The 21,189-nt window shown below is 35.3% G+C and overlaps 1 protein-coding gene across 1 annotated transcript; it reads right to left on the bottom strand.

Moving 5' to 3' along the window:
- Positions 1-1,426: 1,426 nt before the first annotated feature.
- On the bottom strand, positions 1,427-2,454 carry LOC122042110 (PLAT domain-containing protein 1-like). The gene is made up of 2 exons (XM_042602060.1): positions 2,267-2,454; positions 1,427-2,170 (listed from the first exon to the last, which is right to left on the bottom strand). The coding sequence occupies exons 1-2, from the start codon at positions 2,369-2,371 to the stop codon at positions 1,652-1,654; spliced, it is 624 nt and encodes a 207-aa protein (XP_042457994.1). The 5' UTR covers positions 2,372-2,454; the 3' UTR covers positions 1,427-1,651.
- Positions 2,455-21,189: the final 18,735 nt, after the last annotated feature.

Raw genomic sequence — 21,189 nt, 5'->3', positions numbered from 1 at the left:
ACAAAAACTTATTTATTTGAAGGTTTTAATGAATACCCTAATAATAATACTATACATATTATTATTATTATTATTATTATTATTTATATTTTTTTACTTTTCTTTTTCTTGTATATTTTTTTATGTTTTTATTATATTTTTTTATTTTTTTTAATGTTTTTATATTTTTTATTTTTTTACATTTTAATTTTTATTTATTTATTTATTTATTATTATTTTTTATTTTTTTATTTTTAAAATTGTTTAATTTTTTTAAAATTTTAATTCTTTTTTAATTTTTAAAAATTTTAAATTTTTTTTATTTTTTAAAAAAAATTTAATTTTTTTACATTTTAAATTTTTTTAATTTTTTAATTTTTTAATTTTTTTAATTTTTTTTTAAATTTTAAAATTTTTTAAATTTTTTTTTATTTTTAAATTTTAAATTTTTTTAATTTTTTAAATTATTTATTTTTAAAATATTTTAAATTTTTAAAATATTTTTTATTTTTTTTATATTTTTTACATTTTTTTCTCTTTTTTTCATGTTTTTTCTTATCCGAGGGTATTTTTGGTAAAAAAAAAATCGTTAACCCCGGAATCAAGAAAAACCTTAATTTTCTGAGGTTTTCCGATTCCGGGCTATATGACCCTTTTGCTGACGTGTCGGGCATGGAACATTACTCAGAAATCATCGAATACCTAAACCAAACAAGGTTTTTGTTGATAACCTTAGATGGATAAACAAGATTATCAAGAATAACCCTGAACCAAACGCACCCTTAAAATTTTCCATGATTATCATCTGATTTTAGTCTAAATCAGATTTAAAAATTCAGAATAATATGACGTTAGATCATATTTATTCATCTAGAATTCATGTCCTTAATTGATTTTCTTTAATACTGATATGTTTAAAAAATATAATTTGACATATGAAAAAAAATATGTGAGAATATAAATATAATTAAAAGAAATATAACTTCTATTTATTTTTTTTAATTATATTGATGTACTTTTATCTCTAGAGAAAATTATATTGATGTACTTTTATGATTATATTTATTTACTCTTACTTAATCGGTGATAAAATCAATTGCTACACGGTATAAATCGATCAAAGTACCTCTATAGGGAAAATTATATTCAAATACTTTTATAAATTATATTGATGTACTTTTATCTCTAATTCTATTTATTTCACTCATACTTAATGAGTGATAGAATCAACTGCTACACGGTATAAATCGATCAAAAATGAAATTAGCACGTGCCGATAAACAGTGATCGATCAATTGCTACACTACATAAATCGATCAAAAATGAATTATAAATTTTATAATCTTTTTAAATATAACAGATAGAATTGTAACAAATATAACAGATTCAAGAAGTTTATATCACCGCGACAAATCATTTATTTCTTGTAGCCATCAAACAAATTAAATTCCATAGAAATCCTTTGATTATTTATTTATTAACACCAAGTCCGTAACGTCTGTTTTATTCCCCAACCCGAAATTTTAGCACGACCGAAGAAATAACACATCGACGGAACCGATACGGTGACAAAACGGTGCCGGTTTAATGAATCTAACACAAAGTTCACAAACAACGACGACAAAATGCAACGACAACGTGGGGTCTAGCGGAGCGGTGAATGGTGATCGGCTCACGCGACGGTCACGTGCTTCTTCTCTCCCTTTGTGATCGTTGCAATCTCCTCGCCTCCCTCGTCGTCGCCATCGCCCGAGTTGGACCTGGAGCAGAGATCGCGGATGGCGTAGAGCTGATAGGGGCTGGCGTCGCGGGCGAGCCACTGCTCGACGGTGAAAAGCTGCTGGTTGCATCCCAAGTGGGGGCCGGTGGTGGTGACTTCAACATAGTTGCAGTACCAGCCGTGTCCGGGGCCGGATCCGTCGGAGGTGAGGTTCATCCAGCAGGGCGGCCAGGAGGAGATGCAGGGCCCGCGGCCGCTGAAGATGTCGAGGTTGCCGCGTTCGAAGTAGTCGTAGCCGTCGCCCATGAGGCCGCCCCACGACTCCAAGTCCTCGATCAGGACCCCGTCTCCGTCGGCGCTGGCAATCGCCAGACTGATGATCGAGTCCGTGCCGCCCTTCCAGATCGTCCCGGTCCGGACGTAGATGGTGTACACGCAATTGTACTCGTCCTTATTGCTTCCATCCACCAGCTGCTCGATCATTTGCCCCAAAGAACAAAAAGAATAGTAAAGAAAAAGCATAGTAGCTGTAGGCAAATCCTCGATCATGCTAGAAAGAACACTTACTTTGTGAAGGGAGAGCCTGGTGGAGTGAGCCATGGTGATCAAACAGCAGAGGAGGAGGAGGAGGAGGAAGATAGAGGGACTGTGGATTCTGCTGCCGCCGGCCATGATTGATTTGATTGCCTTCTCTCGCCTCTTTGCGAGAAGAAGAAGAGAGGAGACTGGGATATTTTTCAATATTTTTCTTCTCTCGCCTCTTTAAGAAAGAGTTTACTTCAAAGGGGTATATTGGGAATATTAAATTGGGGTCTGCTATCCTGCAGACACACCAAGGTAACACCTAGCTCGTGCAGCCATGTGCGAGTCATGTGTCGAAGGTACTGGTGGCCGCGAAGATGGAGAGCTGGATTAAATTAAGACCGAAGCCATCATCTTCAATCCACGCGTCCCGCGTTTGATTGGCGGAGTGTGGTCTCTGGGACAATGGCCATCTCAGCGGCTTCCTAGCGTTGTCGGCAACGAATGAGCCGGTAACGTGGCAGATAGCAATTTTGCCATTCATTTATCGTTTCTCTCGAGAAATAAATAAATCATAATTTCTCCGTTTTAAAGTCATTGGTATCAGCGATTAGAGAGTATCCATCCAATTATTGCTATAAATCTATCACCATGTTTTTTAAACTATATAATAAAATTAAAATATCTTACGATAAACGCTATTAAGTTTCTGTTTAAGCGGAAAATAAAATTAAAGTAGGAAAATTTTGATCGTTTATTTTATTGAAATTTTCAAATAGAAGAAAAATGTAATCTATTCACGGATGATTTTGAAATCAAAATTGATCATCTCAAAATCGGACAGAAAACAACAGATAAAAAATAAAATGACGCATGTACCCCTTTTTATTCACAAAATTACATCATATATCAAAAAATAATGACGTAAGTACCTTTTTTAATTTACAAAATTATACATGTAAAAAAAAATGATGCATGTATCTTTTTTATTTATAAAATTACGTTGCATGTATCCATCTTCCTCAATAAAGATAAATAAGAATACAAAGGAAGGAATTTCTTTATCCTTTCTCTTCTCTTCCTTTGAGAATAATTTTCCACCCTAGATTCCTTTCCTTTTTTTATCCGCGCTGGGAGTAAACATAACATAAAGGTTGTATTTTAAAATCAACAGAGTAATCTACTTCACAAAATTATAATTAATTTTTAAAAGTATTTTTTGATATATTTTAACTATTTTCTTTCATATATTATTGATACGGTGTATAATGATAGGATTCAATAAATTCAGGTGGTCAGAAGTCAAGGAGACGTGGTAGTTAAAAATCAAGGGGATATGACAGTCAGAAGTCAAGGGGATATGATAGTCAGAAGTTAAGGGGACGTGACAGTCAAAAGTCAAGGAGACGTGACAGTCAGAAGTCAAGGGGGTGTGTCAGTCAGCTGTCAAGGGATATGCTAGATAGTAGTTAGGGAAATAAGAAGTGGGCCCGCCTGACATCATCAACAGCATGATTCTCGGTCGGGTGCTTACATATCAAGATCCCAGATCTGAAACATAATGTGCAACCAGGGTAACGCCTGACCTGCTTCGACTGGTCGGGTTTTCTCAGTTCGGTCTACATATCTAGGACTGGTACTCTCAGTAGGCCAACTCCCAGTCAGCTCTTTAACAATCCAAACGAGAAGATGGGACTCTCGCCACAGCTCATCCTTCTCATCAAGACTCGAGTCAGGTGTTATACCTAGGGGTGATCGCAAATCGGGTTGGTTCAGTTATTAGGATAAAAAACTATCTGGCCTTATTAGATCAGATAATACAATATCAGGACTTACATCCGATCCTATATGTTGGTGCAATTGACCTCTAGGGTTTCGATGTTTGACAATATGACCAAGGGTTGATCCAAACAGGACTTGATGTTTGGGAAAAAGAAGTCTAGTCAGGACTAGATGATTAGCAAAGGTAAGTCCTAACCAAAGGTTAGGCAAAGTGGAAGTCCCGGTGAGTGAAGTCGAGCCCTAGTGAGTAAAGCTAGGTGGTGGAAGTCCCGGTGAATGAAGCTAGGCCCTAGTAAGTGAAGCTAGGTGGTGAAAGTCCCGGTGAGTGAAGTTAGGTGGTGGAAGTCCCGGTGAGTGAAGTCGGGCCCTAGTGAGTGAAGCTAGGTGGAGGAAGTCCTGGTGAGTGAAGTCAGACCCTAGTGAGTGAAGCTAGTGTTGGTTGATACTCGGAATATCGTACCGGTTCCCCTGTACAAAAATTTTGTACAAGTCCTGAACCATTCCTAACAACCTATTGTGTTCTTTAAAAATTAAATTAGGAATCGCAAACGGAACTTAACATTATTGATTCCAAATTTAACTTATTTGTTCTTAGAGATTTAGACTTGGATCGCAAACGATACTTAACATTATTGATCTAAATCTACCCATATTACAAATTCAATTAAATTTTAATTTCAGAGATTGACTTCCAGGTTAAACATGGCGAGGCACTAGACCTTCTTGGGTATTGAAGCATCCACCACTTCCTAGACAAAGCCTTTCAATGAAATTTAATATTTAATTTCCTTATAGTAACCCTAGGTTTAACTAAAAGGAACAATTGAATCACAAGATCGAAAAAAAATAAAAGAACACAAACTCGAATCACAAATTCGAAACCTAAAATCATATGTCTCTTGTGTTTGGTATTTCAAAATCTATACAAAGAAAATTAGTATGATGCGGAATAGAATTACTAGTTATATCTTTCTTTATAAGCAACAACCTCTTGATCTTCTATCATATTCCTCTTCTTATCTCGGACGTCGTGTGAGCGACGATCTACCGAGACGAGAACCACCACAACCTTCCTCCTTGCAAGTTTCGGCCACCAACCTTCAAGCTCCAAGGGATGCTAGAACAAAGCCTCCTTTCTCTCCTTCTTCTCCAAGCAAAATCCGGCCACCACAAGAGCTCCAAGAGAGGGTGCCACCGACCACTAAAGAAGAAGAAAAAAGGAGACTCGGGGCCGGCCACACCAAGGAAGAGAAGAGAGGAAATAATAGATGTTAGGTTATGAGGTGAGGCACCTCTACCCTTTCTTTTATATTCCTTGGTCTTGGCATATAAGGAAAGTTTTAATAAAAACTTCATTATTCTCCTTGCCAACAAAAGGAAAATTTAAACAACAATTTCCTTTTTAAACTTCAATGGTCGGGCACCACCTTAAGCTCCAAACAAGGAAAGTTTTAAATATAAAATTAAAACTTCCTAATTTATTTCCGGAAATTTTTAAAATAAAATTTCTCTTTAAAAATTCCATTCATGGTTGGTTATAAAACGAAACTTTTATAAATTAAAATCTCTCTATTAAAACATGTGGATGATTATAAAAAGAAAAATTTTCTCCAAAATTAAAATCTTTCTTTCAATCTACAAATAAGGAAAAATATCAAATCTTTCTCTTAATCTTTTGTAAAAAGCTATAAAAGAAAAGATTTATAATTTTTAAAACTCTCTTTTAAATCATGAGCATGGTTAAAAAAGGAAAGTTTAATCAAAAATTAAAATCTTCCTTTTAACTACAAATAAGGAAAGATATCAAACATTTCTCTTAATCTTTTGTAGAAAACTATAAAAGAAAATATTTAAATTTTAAACTCTCTTTTAAAACATGCTTCCACATAAGAAAAGATTTTAAAAATAAAATCCTTTAATTTTTTATTGTGGTCGGCCACCACCTTAACTTGGGTTCAAGCTAGGGTCGACCACCTAAGCAAACTAACTCACCTTGGTTTGACCGACCCTAGCTTGGGCTCCAAGCTAGGCTTGGTCGGCCACCTTAAGGTGGGTAAGAAGGTGGGTATAGGTGAGTATAATACTTTATAAATAAGAGGCTACGATAGAGACCGAGAGGAGGAATTAATTTTGGTCTCCTGATAAAATTAAGCTCCCCGTGTTCGCCCCGAACACCCAACTTAATTTCATCAATAATAATTCAAACCACTAAAGAATTATTATTGAATTATCGCACCAATCCCAAATTACATTTTGGGCTCCTTCTTATCATGAGTGTGTTAGTCTCCCTGTGTTTAAGATATAGAATGTCCAGTAATTAAATAAGTTACTAACAACTCACTTAATTAATATCTAGCTCCAAGAGTAGTACCACTCAACTTTATCGTTATGTCGGACTAAGTCCACTTGCAGGGTTTACATGACAATCCTTATGAGCTCCTCTTGGGGACATCATCAACCTAGATTACTAGGACATAGTTTCCTTCTATAATCAACAACACACACTATAAATAATATCATTTCCCAACTTATCGGACCTATTGATTTATTGAACTAAATCGCACCCTTTGATAAGTCAAAGAAATAAATATTAGATATATGTGCTTGTTATTATATCAGGATTAAGAGCACACACTTCCATAATAACAAAGGTCTTGTTCTTTTATGCAGTCAGTATAAAAAGAACTTACCTTAGATGGTCCAGCTCAATACACTCTGAGTGTACTAGTGTAATTTTATAGTTAAGATAAACTAATACCAAATTATACTACGACTATTCCAATGGTTTGTTCCTTTCTATCTTAGTCGTGAGCTACTGTTTACAATTTATAAGGAATTGATAACATGATATTCTGTGTGTGACACCACACACCATGTTATCTACAATATAAATTAATTAAACAACTATACTTAGCATATAAATGTAGACATTTGACCAATGTGATTCTTTATTTCAAAAATAAATGTTTACAAAAAGCTAGGTTTTTAGTTTACACTCTAACAACTAGGTAGAGGACGTCCTGTTGAGTGAAGTCAGGCAATGGAAGTCCTAGTGAGTGAAGCTAGGCAATCCTAAGAGGTAACCCTAGGTTATACTTGAATTCTGTTAATACTGTGCTAACTCAGTGTTGCAGGGAAGCTCAGCTAGGTCGACGGGTTGACCAGGTAACTGACACGAAATCCAGAAGGGTCAAAGGGCTGACTGGACGTTTGGCAGGTAAGTGAAGGTAAGTCACTGGAGGAGAGTGACTGTGAGGACACGTTCCCGGGAAGGGAACATTAGGCGTCGATCCGACTTTGATCTATTTCGGATATCCAAGTCGAGATCGTGACTAGATTTCGGTCTTGAGGAGACTGAATCTAATTAATATTCTGTTTGATTTTAAATGTGCTAATACTCTGTTTTGTAGGATATATATCTTGTATTTACCTCTGGACTAACGTTTTCTTACAGGAAGGAAGCTGCTGGAAAACAGGGTCCGAGCGCCCGGAATGGATTCGGGCGCCCGAAAGCAAACTTTATCCATTTTGTGCGTCGACACGTGGAGCTCCGTGATTGTATTGGCTACGTCATATTTAGGGCGCTTGAAAGGATCCAGGCGCCCCGAACCTCCTATATAAGGAGGGTAAAGGTTGGAGTCAAGACACAACAACGAGAAGATCTTCCACTGATTGCTCTGTCGTGCTACGCTCTTGCGACCCACCTCCAACAACGCGCTTTTCTTGTCATTCCTTAGTTTTTGTCGGTATTATTTTCCTTTAAAAGCAATTGTAACCTCATCTATAATATTTCGAAATGCTAGTGGATTGCCCATCGAAAGCACCCTTGTGTGCGGACCTTGGAGTAGGAGTCGACAAAGGCTCCGAACCAAGTAAAACAACTTGTGTTAACGTTGTGTTTTTGGTTTTCCGCTGCTTACTCTATACGAAATTTTTTAATCGCTATTCACCCCCCTTCTAGCGAAACTCATCGATCCAACAAGTGGTATCAGAGCCGGTACCGCTCTAATTTGGTGCAACCATCAATCAGGCAAAGGGGGGGGGTCTTTTTAAAGAAAAATTAGATATTGTTTGTTCTTAAAATATATTCTTACGCCTTTCGTTTTTTCCCTCTAAAACCGTTTTTGAAAACTTCATTTTTCATCTTTTCACCATTGGTCGGTATTAGCGAAATATCGCATTTTCAAAAAATTTGTAATAATACTTTTTAAATATTTTTTAAAATATTTTTTTATTTAAAAAAATTTGTTATTATTTTTTTTCACGCATATTTCTTTTCCTCCAACACTGCTAATCCAAGACCAAGTCTTGGGATCTTTCTTTTGTTTTCTTATGTACAAGACCAATGTCTCTTCTAAAAGGACGAAGCATCAACGAACCACCTTCATATGAGATGTACGAGAGACATGAATTCAATTTGTGGAGGATGCAGATGGAAAGTTTCATCTCCATGAACAACTTTGATAGTGGCTTGGCACTGAGAAGATCAACACAAAACTCAGAAGCAAACCAAAAGGTAATAAAGTTAGTTTCAGATTTATTACCTAACAAAGTTAATTGCAGGATAGGAAAAGTCAAGGATGCCCACGAGTTTTGGACCTGTCTGACCAAGCTTCACGAGAAGTCATTGGAGTTAGACGATCAAGCCAAAATCGAATCCGGACTCGAGTCAGATCTAACGGAAAAGCCTACTGAATTAGGGGTTGCGCTCAAGGTTAGTAATATTTACCAAAATACTCCTGCTAATAATAGTTTAAAAAATATGCATGTTAATTTGGATATTTATGAAAATATATGTGAAAATAGTGTAGTTGACAATACTTACAAAAATACCCCTAGGATATTTTCTTATAAAACAAATCAAATTAATTCAGAAAATCTGAAAATAATTAATAAACCTAAAAATTCAAATTTAAACCTAAACAAATCTGAAAATTCAAATGATAAAGATGACAAGGTCAATATTGATCTAGATAAAATTAATAAATTTCTTAATAAATTATTTAATAATCTAGACAATATCAATCAAGAAAATCCTATCTAAACCCAAGATAATTTAATTAACAAAAAATTAAATGATCAGATTAATCTAATAAATTCCACTAAACATATCAACTTAAAAGGCAAAGGAAATATAAGGATAAAATCAAACACTTTGACATAATCAAAATTAAATTTAACAAACTTAAATGTTAAAGATAACATGTTAAAAGATAGTCTAGAAAATTCAAAATTAACAATTAATAAAAGGTTAAAAGATAAACTTTAGATATAATTCAAACAATTCAATTAATTCAAAATTAAAAATTAATAAAAACTTAAACATTAAATAAACTCTTTTAAAGAAGCATGATTTGACCAATTCAATTAATTCAAAATTAAAATCTTAAATTTAAAGTTACAAATTAAACAATAAATCTTAACCAAAACTAAAACCTAAATTGGATCAATAATTCAGGGGGGACTCCAGAATAGCTGGCACCTCTAAAATAAACCTACCCGATAGGGTAACCAAAATAAACCTACCAGGTAGGATAATTATGACTAGTTCAAAGGGACAATAGTTTAACTTGACCTACGGTACTGGTGAAATTTTGGATGATAGTACATTAGGAAAACTCTGTCTATGCATGTCTAGGAAAATATGGCTTCGACCTGGTGCATTTGGCTTAGTGGAACTAACCGAAGCTACCCTTTACGGATCCTAACCCGTTAGACCAAGGTTTTGTATTAAGTTCAGTGGATAGGACTATTTCGAAAACCTCGAATGCATGGTTACTCTAATGATGTCCAAGTGACTCATCATAGCCCAGAAGTTTATTCAAAAAATATCTATTTGTTGAGCCCAAAATTAAACCTGAATCTAACACCAAATTAAACTAAACCAAAAAACTGAACCTAATTCATCTTACAAAATTATAAGATTCCCTCATTGAAAATGTAGTTCGGGTGAGATGACTAAGGACTCAATTAAATAAAATTTAATTATTAAATAATTAAATTAACTTAAATAATTAAATTAAATTGAATTAAATAATTAAATTAAAAAATAAAATAATTTAATTTAATTTAATTAAATTAATTAATTTAATTTAATTTCATAATATAATTAAATTAAATTAAATTAAATTTAATAAAATAATTAAATTAAATGATTAAAAGAAATTTAATTTAATTAAACAATTAAATTAAATTGAATAATTAAATTAAATTAAATTATTTAATTTATTTTAATTAAATACTTAAATAATTAAAATAAAATAAAATAAAATAAACTAAATAATTAAATTAAATTAAATAATAAAATTAAATAAAATAATTAAATTAAAATAAATTAAATAATTAAATTATATTATATTAAATTAAATTAAATAATTAAATTAAAATTTAAAAAATCTTTTATGAAAATTCTTTTAAAAAAACTCTTTAAAACATATTACAAAAATTCTTTGAAAATTATTTAAAAATTCTTTTAAAAAATTCTTTTAAAAAGTATTTTAAAAATTCTTTAAGAAACTATTTTCAAAATTCTTTAAAAAATTATTTTAAAAACTCTTTAAAAGTTATTTTAAAAGTTCTTTAAAGAATTATTTTAAAAACTCTTTCAAAAAATATTTTAAAATTTCTTTAAAAACCCAATTTTAAAAATTCTTTTAAATATTATTTTAAAAATTGTTTAAAAAATTATTTTAAAAATTCTTTAAAAATTATTTTTAAAATTCTTTAAAAAATTATTTTAAAAATTCTTTAAAAAATTATTTTAAAAATTCTTTAAAAAATTATTTTTAAAACTCATTAAAAATTTGTTTTAAAAATTCTTAAAAAATTATTTAAAAATTTTTTAATTGGTTAAAAATTATTTTAAAAATTCTTTTAAAAAATTCTTTAAAAATTCTTTTAAAAGCTCTTTAAAAAATTATTTTAAAAATATTTTAAAAATTCTTTAAAAATCATATTAAAAATACTTTAGAAAATTATATTAAAAATTATTTAAAAAATTATTTTTAGAATTCTTTAAAAAATTATTTTAAAAACTCTTTAAAAGTTATTTTAAAAGTTCTTTAAAAAATTATTTTAAAAACTCTTTAAATAATATTTTAAAAATTCTTTAAAAAAAACTATTTTAAAATGATTTTAAAAATTCTTTAAAAAATATTTTAAAAATTCTTTAAAAAAATATTTTAAAATTTCTTTAATATTTATTTTTAAATTTCTATTAAAAATATTATTTTAAAAATTCTTTAAAAATTATTTAAAAAAATTATTTTTAAAATTCTAAAAAAAATTATTTTAAAAATTATTTAAAAAAAAATTATTTTAGAAATTCTTTAAAAAATTATTTTAAAAACTCTTTAAAACTTATTTTAAAAGCTCTTTAAAAAATATTTTAAAAATACTTTAAAAAATTCATTAAAAAATTATTTTAAAAATTATTTTAAAAATTCTTTAAAAGTTATTTTAAAAGCTCTTTAAAAATTTATTTTAAAAACTCTTTAAAAAAGATTTGAAAAATTGTTTAAAAAAAATATTTTAAAAACTCTTTAAAAATTCATTTTAAAAATTATTTTAAAAACTCTGTAAATATTCATTTTAAAAATTATTTTAAAAAATTCTTTTAAAATAAATTAAAAATTAATTTAACTTAAAAATTATTTTTAAAAAATTAACTTAAAAATTATTTTAAAAATTAATTTAAATTAAAAAATATTTTAACTTAAAAATTATTTTAAAAATTAATTTAACTTAAAAATTATTTTAAAAATTAATTTAACTTTAAAATTATTTTAAGAAAATATTTTTACTTAAAATTTATTTTAAAAATTATTTTAACTTAAAAATTGTTTAAAAAATTAATTTAACTTTAAAACTATTTTAAAAATTATTTTTAACTAACTTAATCAAAACTAAAACTAAAATTTAAAATCAAATTTAAAATCAACTCGACTAAAAATTAAATTAAATTAATACTGATTAAATTAAAGTCAAAATTTACTAAACTAAATTAAACTAGTTAAATTAGGTTAAACTTAAAACTTAAAACTTAAATTAAGTTAAAAACTAAATTTTAAACTTAAAATTTAAACTTAAAATAAAACTTAAATTTAAAATTAAAATTAATCTTTAAAATTTTAATTAAGTTAAACTTAAACTAAACCTAAACTTAAAGTTAAATTAAAATTAAAATTAATTCTAAGTCTATTTTACTTAAATGTGATTTAACAATTTGAAATTAACAACTTATTTAATTTATTAATTCCTAATCTTATTTTTTTTAAAAAAAAAATAAATAGATTTATTAATCTACTAATTTATTCAACTTCGAATTAATACTGACTACAAACTTAATTAATCCTATTTAAAACAAAAAATAAAATAAATATTATAACTAAGAGTGTCATTAAATTAACTCAATCAATTAATATTTTTGATGTGTGCCAAAGGGGAGAGTGATATCTTAAGTTAGAAAAATCTTAAGTTAAGTTAAAAACATTCCTAATCTACTCTCAATTTTTTTTCAAATTTCTCAAATCTTGAGAATTAACCCTTAAAAGACTCAAGTCTAACTTAAGAAAATTGTCAAACATCAAAAAGGGGGAGATTGTTGGTGCAATTGACCTCTAGGGTTTCAATGTTTGATAATATGACCAAGGGTTGACCCAAACAGGACTTGATGTTTGAGAAAGAGAAGTCTAGTTAGGACTAGATGACTAGCAAAGGTAAGTCCTAACCAAAGGTTAGGTAAAGTGGAAGTCCCGGTGAGTGAAGTCGGGTCCTAGTGAGTGAAGCTAGGTGGTGGAAGTCCCGGTGAGTGAAGCTGGGACATAGTAAGTGAAGCTAGGTGGTGGAAGTCCCAGTGAGTGAAGTCGGGCCATAGTGAGTGAAGCTAGGTGGTGGAAGTCCCGGTGAGTGAAGTCGGGCCCTAGTGAGTGACGCTAGGTGGAGGAAGTCCTGGTGAGTGAAGCCAGACCCTAGTGAGTGAAGCTAGGTAGAGGAAGTCCTGGTGAGTGAAGCCAGGAAATGGAAGTCCTAGTGAGTGAAGTTAGGCAACCCTAGGAGGTAACCCTAGGTTATACTTGAATTCTGTTAATACTGTGCTAACTCAGTGTTGTAGGGAAGCTCAGCTAGGTCGACGGGCTGACCAGGTAGCTGACAAGAAGTCCAGACGGGTCGAAGGGCTGATCGGACGTTTGGTAGGTAAGTGAAGGTAAGTCACTAGAGGAGAGTGACTATGAGGGCGCGTTCTCGGGAAGGGAACATTAGGCGTTGATCCGACTTAAATCCATTTCGGATATCTAAGTCGAGATTGTGACTAGATTCCAGTCTCGAGGAGACAGAATCTAATTAATATTCTGCTTGATTTTAAACTGTGCTAATACTCTATTTTATAGGATATATATCTTGTATTTGCCTCCGGACTAACGTTTTCTTGCAGGAAGGAAGCTGTTGGAAAACAGGGTCCGGGCGCCTGGAATAGATCCGAGCGCCCGAAGGTCCGAGCGCCCGGAATGGATCCAGGCGCCCGAAATGGATCCGGGCGCTTGGAAGCAAACTTTATCCATTTCGCGCGTCGACACGTGAAGCTTCGTGATTGGCTCGGTTACGTCATATTCTGGGCGCCCGAAAGGATCCAGGCACCCCGAACCTCCTATATAAGGAGGGTAAAGCTGGAGTCAAGACACAACAACGAGAAGATCTTCCACTGATTGCTCTGTCGTGCTACGCTCTTGCGACGCTCCTCCGACAACGCGCTTTTCTTGTCATTCCTTAGTTTTTGTCGGTATTATTTTCCTTTAAAAGCAATTGTAACCTCATCTATAATATTTTGAAATGCTAGTGGATTGCCCATCGAAAGCACCCTTGTGTGCGGACCTTGGAGTAGGAGTCGACAAAGGCTCGGAACCAAGTAAAACAACTTGTGTTAACGTTGTGTTTTTGGTTTTCCGCTGCTTACTCTATACAAAATTTTCACCCCCTTCTAGCGAAACTCATTGATCCAACACTATATCCAACAGTTATTTGGATATCCGACCCTATACAATGAAATATAAAATATAAATATAAAACAACAAAAAAAATAAAATATTTTAAAATGATAATAGACATTATTCATTACACGTTCTAGCAGCTAATCACCAGTAGCTGCTACAACGTGTAGTAGTTTATCAGCAGTAACTACTACAACGTGTAGCAACTTATCGACAGTAGTTGCTACAAGTATGGGTGATCGCGGATCGGGTTGGTTCGGTTATTGGGATAAAAAACTATCCAACCCTACTAGATCGGATAATACAATATCAAGACCCTGCATCCGGCCCTATATTTGGCGGATTTTTTTTCGATTCGGTTCGGGTTAGTATAAGCGGATTGGTCGGTTTGGCTGGTTGACTGCTCACCCCTAGTTATACCTGAGAGATCATCCCAAGCTACCGCTAGTCAAACCCGGGCGAGACAGAAGGCACTAGGCGACAACAAAGTCAGAGAATCGTAACTGCTTGTCAGAGAATAATTGCTGTATGTTAAGGAATATTCCAATGGCTTGCGATCATATGCGAATGACACCTTCTTCCAGCCCATGGGAGGGTGCCACGCTCCTCCATCACCCGACAGGTCTTGGCATCTGACATTCTCTGACATCGGTCAGACTCCAGAGGTGTGCATGGTTATATTAAAAGGAAGGTCCTCTCCCTCGAGCAGGTACGCGCACATTTACATTTGTCCTCTACAATTCTTTTTCCTTCGTACACTTTTCTTCTGGGGAAAAAGTACCTAACTTAAGCGTCGGAGGGTCTACTCCGGGGACTTTTCCCCTGGTTTCTGGCCTCTAAAGTTTCGTGTGCTTGTCTGAGTACGGGCAGAACTTAAGTACCGTCGGCTTAGTTACTATCATCCGTCAGCGCCACGTGGGGGTCCATTCTCTTGGGCACATACGATAAGGGTGTCCTAGTTGCCTCTCCGTCAACACTAGTAACAGGTCATCCGACCTTCGTCTGACTCAGATTTCGGACATGATCAATTTGATGCCGTCTATGGGAATTTCCTTCACCTGTTCTGGAATGTGAAGATGGAGGATACTTGAAGAATCAATGTCGCCATGGCAGTAGGAGAATATAAACTGTTCAAGGAGGCCAAGAGGCGGGCAACTTCCGAAAAACAGACCACCACTTCACACCCATGCAAGATGCCTGCAATTTCCAAGGACCCGACCCGCGTCTCAGATAGGAGATCTAAAAGAAGACAGCCCAAGGATTTCCCTCAAGCCTTCTATCGGGAGCCTTGCCCGGACTATGACAATAAGGGTTTGGACTGTTATAATAAGAAAGAGCAGCCACAAGCCTCCATGGCCGAGAGCTCCCCGCCTAGAGATTCAAAGAAGGGGAAAGTTATAGTCCTCCGGGAGGAGCCCAAGGAGGTACCGGAAGAGCAAGTGTCCTTCTATCTAAGAATACCCGAGGAAAAGCTACCGAAGGGGTACAAACCCCTAGCTATTGGAGAAAATGATGGTAGCAAGGACTCGGAGGATCACCTCTGAAAGTTTCGAAAAGTTGCACTGCTACACCAATATAGTGACACCATCAAGTGCCGGGTGTTCTTAAACACTCTGTCCGGTTCGGCACAAAAATGGTTCGATGGACTGCCAAACAGATCCATCACTTGTTTCCAAGACTTCAAGACCATTTTCTTGCATCATTTTTCCAGTAGTAGGAAGTATTAGAAGACAGACCGTTGTCCCTCAAACAGGGGTCTGCAGAACTCTTGAGGAGTTATATCAAACGCTTCAACCAGGTAGCTTAGGACGTATCATCTGTCACCTCCAAGATATTGATGAGCACCTTCTCCCATGGCTTGATGGATGAGGAGTTCTTCAGGCTCTTATTTGGGAGCCAGAAGGAACTTTGATGAGATGCTGGGGAGAGCCGCCAACTACATCAATGTAGAAGAGGCCTAGGCGGCTCGGCGGAAAGCAGACAAGGCGGCCACTCCTGCCAACAAGCCGGAGAAAAGGCCACCCCAACCTCCAGCTCATCCTTTTCCTCACTCCAAGGGTGCATGACCAGGATTCCCGTCATGTCAGGACTCCAGGTCAGCTCAACGAGTAGAAGTTGTCCAAGTCTCAAGACTCGGCTAGTGGAGACCTCGATATTGCACTTACCATCAGTCTCACACCCATGCCACTGGGGATTGCGTCCAATTCGCTCGTAACTGTCAGCGCGCAGCTGAACTAGGCCTTCCTCCACCTGAGATCGTGCCTAAGCTTCAGAAGCTACTGGCCAGCCAGCCTACCGTGGTAGGTCAATCAGCTAAATCCCTGCCCGAAAATACAGGTCAGGGAATCCAACATCCAAGTCGAGGCAAGGAGCCGGGGAATCCCTGAAGGAGGAAAACAGGGAAATTGCGGTAATCCAAGAGATCGACATGATCTCCGGAGGGCCCACAGATGGAGGTTCCACTACGGCTCAAAAATCTCATGAGCGTCATCTAGAGATACATGTTGTAGGATGCAGTTGGGAGTAAGCTGTCGAACCCATAATCAGTTTCGAATCACAAGACTTGGAAGGGTTAGAGCTCCCGCATGATGATGCTCTAATAATCAAAGCAGTCATAGCCAACAGTCGCGTAGCTAGAGTTTTCGTCGATATTGGGAGCTCTGTAAATGTGTTGTTCAAGAATGTATTCGATAGCATGCAAATTGACGCTAGTGAGCTCCAGCTAGTGGACACTTCATTGTACGGGTTCACCGACAATGAGGTAAGAGCAATAGGCCAAATTAAGCTAGCCATATCTCAGGGTAATGAGCCCCTAGTGAGGACACGGAGAAGCACTTTCATTGTAGTGGATTCACCATCCTCCTATAACTTCATCCTGGGAAGACCGGAATTGCATGAGTTCCGGGCGGCAGTCTCCACCTTCCATAAGAAGATTAAATTCCCAGTGAGAGACTAGGTCAGGGAAGTCAGAGGCGAGCAACTGGTCTCTCACAGGTGTTATATCGACATGGTGAAAGTGAAGGCCCACAAGGCTCAGAGAACCCAAGAGAGCAGAATCCACGTCATCCAAGAGTCCAAGAGGAACCTCTACCTATAGCCGAGGAACCCATCCCTTGGGAAGAGGTCCAGCTCTATCCAGAGCATCCGGAGAGCATCACCCGCATATCAGGCAATCTACTGATTAAGATCAAGACAGATCAGGTCAAATGCCTAACACGCAATAGGGACGTCTTCGCCTGGTCCCCCGAGGAACTACCGGGAGTCAAGCCTGAGGTGGCTGAGCACAAGCTACACCTCCTGCTTGATTCCCGGTCGGTCAAGCAGAAGAAGCGGAACTTCTCGACCGAACAAAATAAGATCATCCGAGCTGAAGTGAACTAGCTCTTGAAAGCAGGGCACGTTAGAGAGGTACAGTTCCCATCCTGGCTCTCTAATGTGGTCATGGTGTCTAAGCCTAACAATAAGTGGAGAGTCTACATCGACTTCTAAGACCTCAACTGGGCCAGCCCCAAAGATTACTACCTGTTACCAAGAATTGACCAGATGGTCGATTCTACTTCGGATTGTGAGAGGATCTGTATGCTTGATGTCTATCAAGGATACCATCAAATCCCTCTTGCTCTAGAAGATCAATAGAAGATTAGTTTTGTCACAACCAATGACACTTTCTGTTATATGGTTATGTCATTCGGTCTGCGCAATGCAGGAGCTACCTATTAGTGAATGATGGGCGAAATCTTCCGGAGGTAGATTAGGCGAAATGTGGAAGTTTATGTAGATGACATCCTCATCAAGTCCACCACAGCCATTAGCCTCATAGCCGATGTGTTTGTTCAAGGCTCGAGGGGGAAAATTTCTGGGGTATCTCATTACTAAGCGAGGAATCAAAGCCAACCTAGAAAAGGTTCAAGCTCTCTGTGACATGCAGGTGCCCAGGAATCTTAGAGAAGCACAGAAGCTGGTAGGTTGGATTACGTCGCTCTCTCGGTTCATATCCCAATCTGCAGACTCAGTGCTCCCTTTCTTTAAGGTGCTCACAAGAGCTACCAAGTTTCAGTGGGATGAAGAGTGTAGCAAAGCTTTGGAGGAATTAAAACAACATCTGGAGACCTTACCCTCCCTGTTTAAGCCTATTGTTGGAGAGCCACTTTGGGTATATCTGTCAGCTACCCCTGAGGCCATGGGGGCAGTGTTGGTAAAGGAACAGGATGATGTACAACGGTCAGTGTACTTCTTCATCCACTTATTGAAAGGGGCCGAGTCTCGATACACATCCTTGGAAAAGTTGGTTTATGGATTGATCCTTATGACCTGCCACTTAAGACCTTACTTCTTGGCACACCCAATCATTATTCTAACCAACAACACAATGGGGAAGGCTGTTACTAACATGGAGGTAGTTGGTTGACTCATCAAGTGGGTGACCGAGATAGGAGAATATAATATACAATATCAGCACCTAACTGCGATAAAGGCACAAGCCCTGTAGATTTTCTGACAGAGATTCATCAGCCTGACTCTGAAGAAACTTGGAAGGTCTATATAGATGGGGTGTCCACTCAACAAGGAAGCAGAGTAGGGATACTGCTAATATCCCCTCAGGAAGATATCATGCAATTAGTCGTTAGGCTAAATTTCAGAGCCTCCAATAATAAGGCAGAGTATGAGGTGTTATTAGCAAGATTACAGGCAGCTCAGCATGTCGGAGCCACTCGGGTGGTCATTTACTCAGATTCTCAGTTGGTAGCTCAGCAAGTAGCGGCCAACTTAGAGCTTAACAGTGAGAAGCTGTAGTTATACAAGGAAGCATATGAGAAAATGAAGGAGGGTTTCAAGGAAGTCACAATGACTAAGATTCCTCGAGTAGATAACGGAAGGGATGATGAAATGGCTAAAATGGCTAGCTGTTTTACCACTTGGGTATTGGATAGGTCACATAGAGCGCAAGTACCACTCAATACGAGACATCATATAACGAGGAGAAGTTGTTGTCGCCTAGATTGCATCAGATGATAACTAGAAGATCCTTTCTCTAAGGCCCTTAAGGCAAGTGCTTTTGATGGGCATGATGAAGGAATGAGAATCAGATGTATGGCAGTATTTATGGCAGCATAGTCTTTTAGTATAAGTGGGAGATTGTTATAGTGTATACTAAAAGCCTAGCTTTTGTAAACATTTATTTTAAAATAAAGAATCACATTGGTCAAATGTCTACATTTATATGTTAAGTGTAGTTGTTCAATTAATTTATATTGTAGATAACATGGTGTGTAGTGTCACACACAGAAGATCATGTTATCAGTTCTTTACAAATTATAAACAGTTGCTCACAACTAAGATGGAAAGGAACAAACCATCGGAATTGTCGTAGTGTAATTAGGTATTAGTTTATCTTGACTAATAAATTACACTAGTACACTCTAAGTGTATTGAGCAAGACCATTTGAAGGTAAGTTCTTTTTATACTGACTGCATAAAAGAACAAGACCTTTGTTATTATGAAAGTGTGTGCTCTTAATCCTGATATAATAACAAGCACATATATCTAGTATTTATTTCTTTGACTTATCAAAGGGTGCGATTTAGTTTGATAAATCAATAGGCCCGATAAGTTGGGAAATGATATTATTTATAGTGTGTGTTGTTGATTATAGAAGAAAACTGTGTCCTAGTAATTTAGGTTGATGATGCCCCCAAGAGGAGCTCATAAGGATTGTCATGTAAACCCTGCAGGTGGACTTAGTCCGACATGGCGATAAGGTTGAGTGGTACTACTCTTGGAGCTAGATATTAATTAAGTGAGTTGTTAGTAACTCATTTAATTAGTGGATATTCTATATCTTAAACACAGGGAGACTAACACACTCATGATAAGAAGGAGCCCAAAATATAATTTGGAATTGGTGCGGTAGTTCAATAATAATTCTTTAGTGGTATGAATTATTATTATTGAAATTAAGTTGGTTGTTCGGGGTGAACACAAGAAGCTTAATTTCATTGGGAGACCAAAACCAATTACTCATCTCGGTCCCTATCATAGCCTCTTATTTATAAAGTATTATACCCACACATACCCATCTTCTTACCCACCTTAAGGTAGTCGGCCAAACTAGGGCCAACCAAACCAAAGTGAGTTGGTTTGCTTAGGTGGCCGGCCCTAGCTTGAACCCAAGCTAAGGTGGTGGCCGGCCACAATGAAAAATAAAAGGATTTTATTTTTAAAATCTTTTCTTATGTGGAAGCATGGTTTTAAAAGAGAGTTTAAAATTTAAATATTTCCTTTTATAGTTTTCTACAAAAGATTAAGAGAAAGGTTTGATATCTTTCCTTATTTGTAGTTAAAAGGAAGATTTTAATTTTTGATAAAACTTTTCTTTTTTGTAACCATGCTCATGATTTAAAAGAAAGTTTTAAAAATTATAAATCTTTCCTTTTATAGCTTTCTACAAAGAATTAAGAGAAAGGTTTGATATCTTTCCTTATTTGTAGTTAAAAGGAAGATTTTAATTTTGAAGAAAACTTTTCTTTTTGGAAATCATCCACATGTTTTAATAGAGAGATTTTAATTTATTAAAGTTTCCTTTTATAACCAACCATGAAGGGAATTTTTAAAAGAGAAATTTTTATTTTAAAAATTTCAGGAAACAAATTAGAAAATTTTAATTTTGTGATTGAAACTTTCCTTGTTTGAAGGGGATAAGGTGGTCGGTCATTAAGAGTTTAAAATTGAAATTTTAAATAAATTTTTCCTTCTTAAACATTGGCAAAGAATATAAGGAAGTTTATTTATTAAACTTTCCTTATTTGCCAAGGACAAGGAATATAAAAGAGAGTGTAGAGGTGCCTCACCTTAATACAATAATATCTCTTCTATTCCTTGGTTGGTGGCCGACCCCTCTCTTCCTACTCTTCTCCTATTCTTTTTCCCTTATGGTTAGCGGCATCTTCATCTCAATAAGCTTGGTGGTGGCCGGATTTTGCTAGAGGAAGAAGGAGAGATAGGAGGCTTTGTTTCTTGCATCCCTTAGAGCTTGGTTGGTGGCCAAAAGTTCTACATCTCTTGGAGATTAGGAGTGGCCGAAACTTGCTTGGATAAGGAGGAAGGTGGTGGTGGTTCTCGTCTCGGTAGATCGTCACCCACACGACGTCCGAGATAAGAAGAGGAATACGATAAAAGATCAAGAGGCTGTTGCTTACAAA

This window comes from Zingiber officinale, chromosome 2A (genome assembly GCF_018446385.1).
Source record: "Zingiber officinale cultivar Zhangliang chromosome 2A, Zo_v1.1, whole genome shotgun sequence".
In the NCBI taxonomy this organism is placed as follows: domain Eukaryota; kingdom Viridiplantae; phylum Streptophyta; class Magnoliopsida; order Zingiberales; family Zingiberaceae; genus Zingiber; species Zingiber officinale.
The sequence above is the reverse complement of the archived record's forward strand: the minus strand, read 5'-3'. Positions and strand labels throughout refer to the sequence as shown.

Bases quoted from the DNA above. Each gene is read 5' to 3' on its own strand.
- LOC122042110 (XM_042602060.1), bottom strand. From the start codon at position 2,371: ATGGCCGGCGGCAGCAGAATCCACAGTCCCTCTATCTTCCTCCTCCTC. The intron at 2,171-2,266 runs GTAAGTGTTCTT...ATGATCGAGCAG, and splicing joins CCAGGCTCTCCCTTCACAAA to CTGGTGGATGGAAGCAATAA.